The 14,404-nt window shown below is 42.1% G+C and overlaps 1 protein-coding gene across 6 annotated transcripts in view; it reads right to left on the minus strand.

The window, feature by feature from the left end:
- Positions 1-1,531: 1,531 nt before the first annotated feature.
- trpm3 (transient receptor potential cation channel, subfamily M, member 3) overlaps positions 1,532-14,404 on the minus strand; it is a gene marked incomplete at both ends in the record, with an annotated part of 133,644 nt that continues 120,771 nt past the window's right edge. For 3 of the 6 annotated variants that reach the window (XM_083912673.1, XM_083912672.1, XM_083912677.1), the window contains 9 exons: positions 1,532-3,143; positions 3,397-3,529; positions 3,717-3,910; positions 5,203-5,353; positions 6,924-7,052; positions 7,598-7,772; positions 9,836-10,087; positions 10,719-10,847; positions 12,946-13,086. In XM_083912673.1, coding sequence (XP_083768799.1) covers positions 1,532-3,143; positions 3,397-3,529; positions 3,717-3,910; positions 5,203-5,353; positions 6,924-7,052; positions 7,598-7,772; positions 9,836-10,087; positions 10,719-10,847; positions 12,946-13,086 — 2,916 coding nt within the window. Of the gene's footprint in view, positions 3,144-3,396; positions 3,530-3,716; positions 3,911-5,202; positions 5,354-6,923; positions 7,053-7,593; positions 7,773-9,835; positions 10,088-10,718; positions 10,848-12,945; positions 13,087-14,404 lie in introns of all 6 variants that reach the window. The other 3 variants (XM_083912674.1, XM_083912676.1, XM_083912675.1) reach the window with 3 other exon arrangements.

Genomic DNA, 14,404 nt, shown 5'->3' on the forward strand with positions numbered 1-14,404 from the left:
TCGGGAAATTGCTTTTCTATTAAATTCTCCTTTTAGAGTGTCTGGCTTTGAATGCGACTAATAAAATAAAGGAGAAAAGCAAATGAATGACAGTTATTGAGTACATGAAGGACGGATCCATTAGGTGTAGGTGGATGTAAAACCATTGCAACATAATGCCACTGCCAAACCTGAAAGAGGAGGGCTGGGCTATAAGAAAGCAACGGTTGGTTGAGTGTGAGTGGATTTTTGGTGTCAGATGCAGGCAAAGAAGGTTCACATCAGGATAACGCAGCAAGCATTGCTTCTGAAACAGGCTCACAGCTCCCTCTTGCCCCTGTTTTTTAAAATTGCACTTGTTAAAGCTCTCAAGGATCTGAACTAGAGTTTATTTTCTAGTATTATGTAATATTTCACTGACAGTGTGTGCGTATGTTGACGTGAATATGAATGTGAATGTCGGCATGCAATTGATTTTAAACTCATCTATCTTCTTTCCTTAATTTTCCTGTTTTCATGCCCCTCCCCAAACATCAGTGGTAAAACACTGGCTATTACGTGGCTTGATAAACCCGTTTTTTTTGTTGTTTTGTTTTTTTACACTGCAGATACAGACTGCTGACACTTGACAGTCATGACTGGAGACTTCTGATAAAGTAATGACCTTTTAGAGGAGAATGTTCAAACACTGCTTTCTTCTTCCAGCTGGACTGACAGAACGCAATACAACGAAAGGCATATTTGAAAAGTTGTATTTGTGTATCTAGAGGTAAGTTGTTGCCATGTTACAGCAATCATTTCCAGTGCAACCAAGAGAGGAAATAGTTCCAGGTGGTTCCAAAACACTTCACTGATTTCTTTAGGAAGAAGCCAAACATGTTAGCTTCTTTTTGTTGGCTAGTGCTGGGGTCTTACAGACTGGAGTTAGGATTATTGAAGAGGGGTTGATGTATTTAAAGCAAAAGTTTGGGGACAGTAATGACTCTATGCTAAGACAAAATGAGGTGGCTGTTTTTTATTTCTTTCTCCTCTCTCTTTGTCTCTCAGACTTGACAGTTTCTACCATATAATGCAGCTACAGTAGAAGTAACAGTATACTTTCTCTGACTTACGTGATTGATATGTGATGTAACACAGTGACAGATGTCTACTTGACGTAAAAGTGGTGGGTGGAAGACATACAGTACAAATACTGCTTCCATTGCCATAACACCCCATTGAGAGTTACTTAATGGGGTACATTAGGAGGCTACAAGAGGAGGTAAAAGCTACTCTAGATTCATAGCTCTTTGTTTTTGACTGGTGTACAGTTGGAGCCCTACATCTCCCATCCTTTTCCCCGACACCTGATCCAGGGTAAAGTTGCCCACAGCACTGACTATGATTAAACTTGTAACACCTTTTCTAACCTAAAACTTAAGTGAAAAAACTGTAGACCTGGTCCAGATCAGAATCTATGGGCAACTTCACCCTGATTTCGCTTTTGCCCTTGGCCCTTTCAGTTTTCTTCCCGGGTCCTATCAGTGTATTAATGTGCCGACCAGTGTTCTTGTCACGTGTAGTTCTGTCTATCAAAGCTGCGGAAAGCTGATGGAGTGGCCAGCTTCCTCATGGAGAGGCTGTCAGTCTTGGCTGTTTCAGGCCGTGCTCCAGACTTGCTCCTGAGGAAGGGGTTTCTGGTTCCTGCCAGACCCCGGCCCCCTGAGCCAGGCCCCCTATCTGCCCCCAGACTCTGTCCCCTCTCCATCCTCTCACTCACTGACAGGCTCTTCCGGTGCGGAGGGGCCAGTGTGAGGGAAGGGTGGGAGTCGTCTGAGGAGCAGCTGTTTGCACGCTCCAGCCTGGAAAAAGGTGAGCAGAGAGGGGCCCCACTGGGCCCGCCAAGGCCCCCTAGACGAGGGGTATCAGGGGCAGGAATCAGGTCCTCGGGGTCCTCTGGATCAGACTCTGTGTGGCTCAGCTCTGCCTCTCTCTCTGGATGAGAGGAAGCAATTTCTGACGGCTTATCAAAGGGGAATGAGGTGGATCCTCCAGGGGAGTGTGACCGTTCAGCAGGAGTGTATGGAGCTGAGACACAGCGGGTATCGATGCAGTCAGTGATGCTGGTGTACTCGGCAGCTTTGACCTGGACTCCTGCCCCTAGCCCACTGTAGCAGCCTCTTGGTGTGAATATGAGGCTGTGTGACTTGACCAGAGGGGCCTCATCCATGAATGATGTGCCTGTTGAGAGGTAGCGGCTGCTCTTTGAGCGCTCGAGCAGCCCCGCTGAGGGGGGTGGGGATGGTTCCATGTCCCAAGGAGGTAAAGTGCTGTCTGGTAAGAGGTGGGCTGAGCACAATGACAAATCAGCAGCTGCACTGTCATCAAACATGGCTCCAGCCGTTCCACTGCTGCCTACTCCACCCTCCGAGTGCCTGTCGCCCATACCGCTGGTGGAAGCACCGCTGAAGTCCCTGCCTCCCGGCAGCACCGCCTCCAAGATATCTGACTGCAGCGAGCAGTCTCTCTGGAGCGGTGGGACCATTCGGAGAGGATCCAGAAAGACCTCAGCTGGCCCCACCTCCTCAGATGTTGAGACATAGATATCAATACATGATGATGGACGGTGCTGCTGGGAGACTGACAGTGTCGCCAGAGGGAGGGGCTTAGACTCCTTGGGGGCGGCACCTGAGGACACTGATTGTGAGCTGTTGGCTCGATGGAGACTGAGCGAGCGTTCTTTGAAGAAGCTCTCAGCTCGTTCAGCTCCACTTGCACGTTCACCACCACGGCCAACATAAAATGAGTGACTCCTTGTCCGTGCAGCCATGGCAGTAGGAGAAGGAGGGGACATGGATCCCTCAGCTGTTCCCTCCAATGCCTCCTGCAGGCGGTAGGCATTCCCTTCTGTGCTGTTAAAGCTGCTTTGACGGAGGATGTATGCTGCTTCTGGGCACTCACCCTGCCGGAGCATGTATGCAGAGTCTGTGCAGTCAGATGATGTCCGGGAACGTACTTTGTTGACCTCCCCACGTTCAACACCTGTCACACGCTCCAGTGCTACAGCAATTCTTCCAATCAGCTCTTCCATTTGGGCCAGACGAATGTCAACGGTCTGCAGGGAGGCCTTCATGAAGTGTTCCCTTTCATTGACTTCCTCCAGACGCATTGCCATATTCTCCACCCTGGAAGAGTAGAGAAGAAAGGAAAGAAAAGACATGAAAAGCACTGGAGAGGGGAGAATAGCAGGGAAGGATGGTGAAGAAAAAAGCTGTCCCGTAAAACATTTCAGCTGGTCTTTTTGCATCTTAGTTCTGCTGTGCTATGAACATATTACAGCATTTGCACTATGACATCTGAAGGCTAGCTTTCTGTTCAGTCACATCCTCTATCTACCTTGTAGACTGGACAAATGTTTTCTGTTCAGCTATGGCCTACCTTTCAGATGTGACTCTGATCCTCTCATCGTTAGAGGAGTGGAATCGGTCATCTTTCTCTCTGAAGTACTCTTCTATGCATTGCTCCTCAAAGTCATGGACTTTCTTCAGCTCATCTTCTGTGATGAAAAGCTCTGTGGAATGAAAGAGTTTGAGGGAATGATAATGCTACAGTGTCACATTCAACTGTTTGTTTCGTAGTATAATAAAAGCAAAAGTTAAAATCCAAAGAAAGCATAGCAACATAAAAAAGCAAACATAATACTGAAAATCATTTACAGGGAAAAATATTACAAATCTCCAGATTTATCTGCCACTCACTCAGTCCATAGTCTCTCTCGTCGTCGTCATGCTTGCGCCAGCGACAACACAGATGCTTGAGGACCATGGTTATGTGACTGAAGATGATGAGGGGTGGAGGGAGGACTGGGCGCTCATGGAAGGTCATAATGAGCTGGTAGCGCTGGAACTTCCAAACCTGGTTGGAGATGGACTTCACCTCGAAAAATGTATTGCTATGATGACGGACAATGACAGACAGAAATGCCACACCAACCAAGAACTATTACATCCACTGAAAAACTGAATCAATTCAGCAGTGGCACAACAAAGATCATGACCACTTCAGATAGTATACAGATTGATTGATGAATTGATTTCTTCACTAAGTGTGCTGCTGCACTGCAGAGTCAAGTTTGGAAACAGAGATTATAAGGAGATATAAATAAATGCAACAGCCAACACAATAAATGGTTTCCTTAATTTGTAATGAGATTAAACCTTCAATTTAACTAGTTTTTTTCTCCATTGTGCACCTTTTGGTAATTACCCTGACAAACATAGAGAAGAGGATGATCAGTCTTGATACATGGATTATTCAGAGACACAATAACAGACCATTAGCATGTTAATGTCTCTGCGGACAGTGCACCATCCCATTCTGTTTATGCAATTTGCTACTAGCCTCTAATGAGTGTGGCTTAACAGCAGACCAAACACAAACTACTATCAATTCTCTTTTTCTCTCATACTTGCACTAAAAACCTGAAATTATCTAGTCATTGCCGGGCGGAGTTGTATGTGAAAACACAAATGTCAGAATCAGTTGGTCCTGACATCCAATGGATGTTACCCTATCCAGCTCCGTAGTACAAAGTCCAATTGAACCCATGCGTGAGTAATCACGAGCAAGTGGGCGTGTTGATGATGTTTCTTTCATGCGGCCAGTGCAAAACCAAAAGAAAACAAATATCCGAGGGTGAAGAAGGGTGATTTACACGAAGACAGCAATGAGAATGTCTCACTCGAGAAATGATAAGATTCGAAATCCTATGTTGTAGAGGGACGATAATAAATTCAAGGAACTGTTCAAAATATGAACAGGCTATGTGACCGCAGTTTGTTTTACGTCATGTTCAGATCCTGCGCACTTTACCTATGTGCCCTGAATTATTTACAATAAGTGAGAATGCATCTGACACAGACAATCTCCTCTTGTGTGCTACAAGTGTGAAAAGGCAACTACGGACAATTCATCTGAAATTGTCTAGAGTTCATATAAGAAAGCAGCCATACACACATGAATCTCAAATCAAGTATAAAAGACACATCTACAAGTCTACTTTGTTTAAAACAGTACCACTTTGATACTGATATGAGCAACATCCATGGATTAATGATACTGTTTTTGTGTTGTTTTGAGTGTCTAGGACAGAGATAAATATTTTCTATCAACATGCATGTTTCAGTGCGTTATCTATTGTGTGTTACAGATGGAAAAGCTAGAAGTATTTGCGAGTTTACGTACTTGAACACAGCTATGAGTAGGTTGACCAGCAGTATGTTGGCCACCAGCAGATAGCAGGCCATGATGGCTGGGACAATCCAGGCACCTGTTTTACAGGGAGGCAGGGCCACCACCCCCCCATCCTCTGTAGTGATGTTCTGCCCACAGGGGGCTGCACACCACAAAACAAATACACACATGTACAAGTTAATACAAGCGAAACTATGTAGATAGAAACTTGAATCCATCATGAATAACATTTTAGTAGAAATGTGTAGATGCAAATTAGAAAGACATGCAGACATATGACATAAACAATAGACAAAGTATAAAGTAAGAAACAAAACAAAAACCTTAGTAAATTAAAATAAAGAAACTTAATACATTCAAGCACATAGTACAAGACAACAATAACGTACAAAGAGACAGGCATACCTGAAAATACAAAACAAAATGCACTCTACATATTTTGCAAACAAACAAGAAGCATAACTTGTCTTTTATGCTTCTTAAAAAAACAGACTCTGGAAAGAGTGGACACTATAATGGCAGGGGCTTATGCTTAGAAATGTGCATCTGAAAACAAAAAATACATTCATCATGTCTCATCACAATTTGTGTTCCCAATATATTTAAACACACAGTTGATGTTTTAAATATATTGTCACATACGTGTGCCATAGCTTCATTCAGCAATGATTGATTGCTTTGAATCATTTGAAATGTATTAAGGATACATAGTATGTTTTTTCCATCTGTGATGGTTCAGTTGCTGTGGCTTATCTGGGGAACATTCAGCATTTGTTCTTGGTTTGTTTGCCTTTGAGATCCATTCTAGTCATGCTCATCATTGCTTGTTGTTCAATTGTTTCACACAATGCAGCCCAAAGACAGAGAACTGAAGTAATTTTTCTATTTTTTTCAAATTTTACCTTCAAAAATTTGGATTAAAAACTCTGACAACTGAACCACGTGAAAAAACAGAATACAAATGATGAAAGGGGGCTTATAAATATATTATGGTGTGGAGGTGTGTATGTACTGTATTTTATTTTATTTGTATGTCAATTTCAAGGGTTACTTATATCAAATGTTAGCTATATTAATAAAAATATGTTGCACTTGCTTCAATGAGAAGCTGAATCAGTGTAAAAAGGGGAGGGTGATATGGTTTATGTGACTGAAGGTGTTAGCATGGCAGGGTCACTTCTTCAAATGAAACTAATTGAAAGTCAGGGAACAAAATGAGAAGGAGAAACATCAAGGGAATATCAAACTTTGATAGTTCCTTTTGATGTAAGAACTGACCAAAAAACAAAGAGCATCAAAATATTAGAACACATTTGAAAAGTGCTACTGCCACGTAACTGTGTCATTTGCCAGCCAGTGCCAAAATTAGTCAAGGTAAAGTTGCTTACAAAATGTAGCCTTAGGTCAAGCTACTAGTTGGTCAATCAAAGATTTGGAGAAGATAGGCAGCCTCATTCAATCTGGCTATCATACAGTGATCTTAAACAAGTTTCCGTGATTTAAAAGTACTGTTAAGATACAGTAGCTGACCCAAGATAACAAACACATGAGGGCAACTTTAACCTTAGAGCGTGTGGAGCCGCATGCACACTTTTGTATCAAGTGGCCTCTAGTGGTAAGAGTAGGCATGACATGGTGGCAATGTGAGGATGATGAAGGAGAGGTGGTATAGGTAGATGTGATTAAATTAAAGTTTATATCTATTGATTTACTGGGGGTTTCACTGCACTGGCCATAGTGAGATGGACCACTACTACGCCAGGTTCCGTAAGTTCGTAAGAAATTATCGACCAGCCAGAGTTTTTCATTCAGCCTTTGCTTTAACTTCCTACTATGCATATCTGAAACAAAGAATAAAAACATTATTTCAGATCTCTTCTCTTTGGGCCACTCCTCACATTCTGTACACACCATCATATATACAACCATACGAAAAGACAACAGAACAGCACACACTCTCACTCCTAAGACATTTTCTCGCAGACACTTTATTGAGTCAAATGTTTCTTTGTCTACACAATATAAAATAATGTAGAGACAAAAAAGACCAGGACAAACTGACAGTAAATAATACCCTCATGTAAAAAGCTAAATAACTTGACAAAGTTATCCTGCAGATATGGTGATGTAGAAGCAAAATTTGTCCAGAATTGATCTATTATCAATACGATGCAATTTGTCTTGTATTGTTTCGATATTAAGTTTGTGATATAAAAAGATATCTTCTAGTAATATATTCACCTGTGGAGGAGTGATTGAAAATTTAATGATGAGTATTTGGTCACAATACTTTAATTTCTCTTCCGATTCAGGAACTATTTTTCCTTGAAATAACAAAAAAAAATATGTTTACTCAAAACCTCTGAGACTCTGACCCTGAACTTACGGTCAATCTGGTCAGCAAACACCTCTCCGTAGATCATCCAGTAAGGCATGAAGAAGATGTTCCTAGCTAGCATCCAGGACGGGTCTTCATTAGGGTTGAGTATGGCCTGTCGCGCCACCCCAAAACTCATCAGCACCACCAACATGATGATCACAAAATACATCATGTCGATCATCTGACAGAGGGAGAAGGATAGAGGAGGATCATAAGAGAGAGAAGGGAAGGGGAGAGTGGTTTAGAGAAAAAATGGGATGCAACAATGATGCAGGAACAATGATGTAAAAAAGGAGCAAATAAAGCAGTAATGCGGCAAAACAAAAGAGCAAGGAGATAAAGTGTTGGTCTGTTACAGCTGGATCAGCAGCCTGAAATGTTTTATGAATAATGGTCTGTATTAGCATTTTTTGGTTACTACATCTCTCAATCAAACTTCAATTTAGTTTGATAAAACCTAAACTCAATCATCAAAATGCACTCAGTTAATGCCAGAGCTAAAGTGAGGAAAACACTTTTCACTTACTATATTCCACTAACCTCTGTTACACTAGCCTCTGTATATTTTTCGATTAAGGCTTCATTCACACCAAATCAGGCATTGCGGTAAAAATGCCAGGCCTCCCATTTATTTTGTGGCTTTGGTGAAAAGTACCACACAGGTTACCGAAAAAAATGTACATGAAACTTTTGGAGAAACATAACCTAATATCATGCTGAGGTGGCCAATTACATAACCAGTGATCAGACAAAACACAATGAAATTGTAGTATTATGTTTCAAGTGTAGTCGCTCACTTTGGACTCAAGCCCATTTCACCCCTACACCTTGGTTTTGCGCATTCACATGGACAATGACTCAAAGAGATTTTCCAGACCCACACTTCCAACAGACGGCTATTGAAGACGAACTGGTTTTCTGAGAAGTCTTCGCTTTGCTGCAGACAAGCGCGAAACGATGCCTATAGCCCACGCAAGCAGCTGTGGATGGCATGTTGGATCTTGCAAAAACACGTCGCCTCCGCCTACCTAAAGCCATCGGAGACTACTGATCATGTAATGTGTTGGAAGGGGTGTCCCATTCCGTAGGGGTAGATTTTCAACCCATACCTCTTGTATCTCTTTTTCAAAGGGTAAGGGATGGGCCTTGGTTTTGTGCACCAGTTTAAAACCCACCGTAATGGTAGATCTCACATCCTGGCCTAATTGGAGTTAAAGCTGAAATCATTATCCCATTACATTTCATTTCATTTAGCTGACGCTTTAATCCAAAGCGACTTCATTTCCCACCCATGCACAGCACAGGGAGCAATTTGGGGGTTCAGTCTTGTCTTGCCCAAGGACACTTTGACATGTGGACCAGAGGAGCTGGGGATCGAACAGCTGATCTTTAGTATGGGGAACACCCGCTCTACCCCCAAATCATTGCTAAAATCCTGAGGTGCATGTTTTTTTTTCAGAAATACTTTGTGTAAAAAGTGCCAGAGGAACAGATGATGGCTTGAAAGTATGGTGGTACTTCAGCACTTCTGCTGTTATTTACATTGCAGTATTGTTTTTTCATTACTTCTCTGAACTAATCTGACTTCAGATCTGCTTATGGTGGTGCTGCAACAAAACGTATGCCAATTAGTTGACTAAGTTATTGAAGCCCTTTCCAAATATGCCCCCTCCCCCTCTCTAACTTATTGCTGATTGATATATCAAAGAGTGTTTGTGACCCGTTGAACACAGCCCATGTCAAAGCCAGTTGAACATCAGTCAGACACAAATTTGAGCCTTTGATCCCTTCTCTAGTTTTGTCTTCATGTGTGTATCAGAGGCTCTGATCTTGTGCTCAGTCAGATAAAACAATGTGGTTTAGAGGCCCAAAAGCTCTATTAGGACCAAGCCGACACACCACATAAAAATGAAACCTTTGTGATCATGGGACTCAGTGTACCTTTATAATAAGTATGGATCATGCTGAGTAGAAGTCAGGAGGTTGAAAAAGTCAGTAATAAATGAAAAATACATAATAAGGATGAGGAAATATGAGAGATGCTGTAGATAGAAGACGATGCACACACACACGCGCACACAACCACACACACGCACACACACACACACACACACACACACACACACACACACACACACACACACACACACACACACACACACACACACACACACACACACACACACACACACACACACACACACACACACACACACAAACATCACCACTGTTGCCCCCTCTCACCATCTTGCCAATCATCATCACATAGGGACCCAGGTACTTGTTGACCCCAAAGATGTCCAGCAGCCGGATGTACCAATAGATTATGTTGACACAATAGATGACCCGACCGTAGCTCATGAGCGGTGGCTCCTGGAGACGGAGAACCATGCCGACGGAGAATATGAGGATGGCCATGAGGTCTGTGATGTTCCAGTACTCCTGAAGCCACACCTTCACCTTCTGTAACAACTTCCCCGGCTCTGACATCAGTATCTGGAAGAAGGTAGGAGGGAAAGACGAGGATGCTCAAATGCAGGAATGGTGAAAGGCTGTGTTCATGAACACAGAACATTTGAAGTGATCCCAAAAAGTAACTGAAATAGAAGAATAGAAATGCAATACATCATGACCACCATAAGAGGGCAGTGTCAGTTTGTCAATCAGGGCATCTACAGAAGCAGCTGTCTAAGGATGAAGTATTTTGCAGTGGAGAATGATGTGCCATAATGATTAATGCATTTCATAAATAAGCGCAGCCACACAGTGAGGCTGAACTAGATTAGTCTAATATAGCCACATACCTGCATTTTCTATTTACTTTCTTTATTTGCTTTCCCATCTCTGTCTCTTGCATTCATTCCCACCCCCTTCCTTTCTCCTCCCACTTAACTCTTTCTTTTGCTTCCCCTTCAATGGCCACACCACAGTTTTCCCTATTTATTATGAACTGTTTGATGATATTGACATGATGCTTAGCCTCTGCCCTCCACCACACAACTCAGTGAATTTAATCGTAGGCGATATTATGGTAACAAGCTTTGCGTCTTTAGGTCACTCGGGAAGTGGTGAGGAATTGATTATTGTGTGCATATTTGCATGTAGCCACTGCTAGGATCTGTTGTACCTCTCTCATCTTCTCGATGCCGTTGGTAAAGATGTAAGCGATGACGATCCACTCTTGAGGAGAGGGCCACAGGTCCATCTTGACCAGGACAATGTAGTTGAACAACATCAAGTACCCCACATATGCCATCTACATAAAAAAATACCACAGCAGAGGGAAATCATCAGGGAAACATTTATGGTTATGTGAGTGTGCGCTTTTCCCGCAAAAGCTAACTGTACATCAACAAAGTTTAGTTCTTTCTCCACATACAAACTGGCTTGAAAGGTTTTAGTGTGCAGCTGTTCAAATTAAACAGTTATTTTGTAAATCATTGACCCTCATTACACCTCCTTTTAATGCATTTTTTTCCCCAGGTCTGATAATTTGGACGAGATTTGATGTCAAAGACACCTGATTGCAGTAACTCCACACTTGGCCTGAAAATGTCCACATGTCCCCTGTGGCTGTATCTATTTAAATCCATGTCAGCTGTCCAATTTCATTTTTCCTGCACTTATTTGGCCAGTCATTATGATCCAAACTAGATAACAATTCTGATCACAATGCCAGCTGAGCCATCAAAGCAGACCAAAATGTGCATGTGCCTCATTCATAGGTCCTGACATTAATGGATTTCAATAAGATATGTGCCTTTTTTATTCAGAGATTGTTAAAATATAAAAAAATATATAAGTATTCTCTCTCAATCATCACTTATAACTCACTAGAAGTGTGTGGTGGAGTCAGAGACCCTACCCTCTGCCTGGACTTTCTGTTTTTGAGATGGACAGGGACATTTTCGGATGTTGGCTACACCACGTGGTGGGTGTATTATCCCCAGCCAATAACACTGCGCAAGGTTAGCAGCCTTCCCAACTGCCGTTTTATCATGCCCCTCCCCTTCACCGTTGGATACTGACTCACTGGGCACAAGGCAGTGTGTCTGTTACCAACACACACACAAACAGAGTGACAGGATGAAGCTCTGCATTCACTCATAATCAGACAGTGCAGCATCTTCCAGCAGGATTGTGCGGAAGTATGCAGTTTTATTTGTGCTTTGAACGTAACCACTGTGAATTAATTGGAAAACATTTTTTTAATGCTCTGATGTACTGCTTTGTCCTCACTGAATGGCTCTCGCTACCCTCACTTTTTCTCTAGCTTGCTCAACCATCACTGAGCTCTCTCTCTCTCTTTCTCTCTGGCCTCTCTATCTACTAACAGTAAGCAATAATTATTATGTATTATACCTTTAAATTATAGATCAAAGTAGCTATACACAAACTGGCGTGGTGTCTCCTCAAGTCCAGGCTTAATAAAAGTATTCTAGTGAAATATTTAGGTAAAGTGATTTTAATAATGTCTGACCAACACAGTGAATCAGTCACACATACACAGTTGGCTTGTGTGATAAATTTGACTAATATTAGTTTCAATGGGGCAGCCCTCAACAGCGGATGACGGGTTTGAATGCATATCTGGTAATTTGGTACAGACCCTATTTTGACCCTGAGAAAAGTCAGTATGTGTTCTGTGAGCACAGTAATGAAATTCACAGTAGAAAATTATTCCTTAACCTGAAGGGTAGAAAGGAGAAGTGAGGGTGGAGATGACAAGATGTGTAGCCAAAGAAAGAAAATTGAATGAAACAAAAGGCAGTCAAACTATTTTCTCAGAATAAATCCCCATTGGTGATATAAATAAATGTTTGCACCAGGCGAGCAAATTGAAGTAGCCCAAGACAGGAAACAAAAGCTCAGCTTATATGAAACATTACATGCCCACGCACGGGATGATACTTCAACAATAGAATCCAGATAAACAGTGATATACAGAAAGACTTAAATACACACGTATAAGCACTCTAAAACTAGACTTCAAATTAAATCATATTAACTTATTGTAATACTTAATCAAGGGGCAATATACTATGATTGTGTGTTTATATTGTTAATACAAAACCTCCTTTTTTAATCGTGAATCCCTTTCACTCCCTCACTCGTCTTTATCCCACCATGTTGTTCCAGCAGTCTCCCCGTCTCTCTCACACTAAACTTTCCCACCCCAGTAAAGCTGGGTAATGACAGAGTGGAACAGGAGGTTAACGACAACAAAGGTGCTGTGGCAGTAGAAGCTAACTGCAGGGAGCCAGGAATTGATGCTGTTGCAGAAATACAATTTGCGCTGACAGTGCCAACAGGAAACTGAGCACGTAGGTGGTGTTGCTGAAGCCGACACTGACCGTATGGAACCAGAACTTGACAATCGGAGCGTTGTAGAACTCGTATATCTTGCGTCCCAAGGGAATGAGGCGGTGGCGTTTCTGAACCTCCTCAGCATCCTTCTTTCTGGATGTCTCTGTGGTAACCTTACCCAGCATCGCCTGGGGGAATGCATACCCCACATGGAGCGAGGGAGGAAGGAATGATAGGTGTGAGGGATGAAGAGATTCAGAGGGGTAGAAAGGAGGTGTGATGGATTGGAATAACGAAAGAGGATGGGTGGGAGTGGGATGGGAAGTGGAATATCAAAGAAAAAAAGGAGAAAAAAATGAAGGGACAGAGGGTTACATTATGGCTACTGCACAGTTTTTATATCATAATCAAAGAAGCAAGCACAGGCAATGCGATCATTCCAAAATGTGAAATGTGTGTTTGAGGTGGAGTGTTGAGTGAAGGCTGGTAACACAGTATGACGCAGACACTGACACTCATGGATTGTGTCTCAGACAACAATTAAGAGACAGAAGAGAGAAAAGATAATGACAGAGAGAAGACAGGTAAAGACAAAAGATAAAACATAGATATTTCATTTTAATCTGTGACACAATTCCTTATCCATGAGAGAGGGTTCAGAGCCCACTGTTTTTATGGTTCATGGTCTTAATGTCAAAGCAACACCAGGCCTCTGAGGGAGTTCATTCATGAAATTGTATTGTATGTCAAGAAGTGTTACTGTCCTACAAAGGCAAAATGCAGTAACTTCCCATGATCAAAATACAGTTGGACCATATATCAGACTTTCTGACATCTATGGTACTATAACAAAACTATTCTGCCATAGAAATGTGTAATTTCTGGGATAACAGCTCATAAAACTAACAACATCTGCGGTATCTGCACTTTGGCTGTGTAGTTTCTGCACTCTGGCTTGGTAATATGTGTGCTAAGACTCATAACTGTACTCTCTGCCATATGAATACAGCTAAATCTTCAGTGAGAGGGCTATAGAGAGGCGAAGTCTCTCGTCTTCCGGTGGACCACCATTCTCAAAGTCAACTTCCGACCTACTGTTGCTACGCGACTATGGCTATTGTTTTGAAGGGAAAATGTCTGACAAATTAAATTATTTCAGAAAAATATGTTGCCTCTCTATATCAAGTGTAAAGCCACAGCTAGGCTAAGCAAAAACTATAAGCTTAATTTTCTTAAACGCACTAGTCAAATTGAATAAGTTGAGTTAACACATTTTGTTGGGAGATACTTCCAAGATCTCTGAGCATACAGTTTCTCTGAGCATCCTGTGAAGAGTGTAACTGTGCTTTTTAACTATTGTATGGGTTTTATGGCAATGCCTTTTGAGTACAATAAACAACCTAAAAGACGTTAATCAAAGCATTTCAACCCTTCTAACTGTTCAACAGCTTGCCGTCTAGTCTGAAAACTTGAATTCCTTGCTCCACTTCCCTGTTTAGTTACTGC

This window comes from Echiichthys vipera (assembly GCF_963691815.1).
Source record: "Echiichthys vipera genome assembly, chromosome: 4".
Classification (NCBI taxonomy): domain Eukaryota; kingdom Metazoa; phylum Chordata; class Actinopteri; order Perciformes; family Trachinidae; genus Echiichthys; species Echiichthys vipera.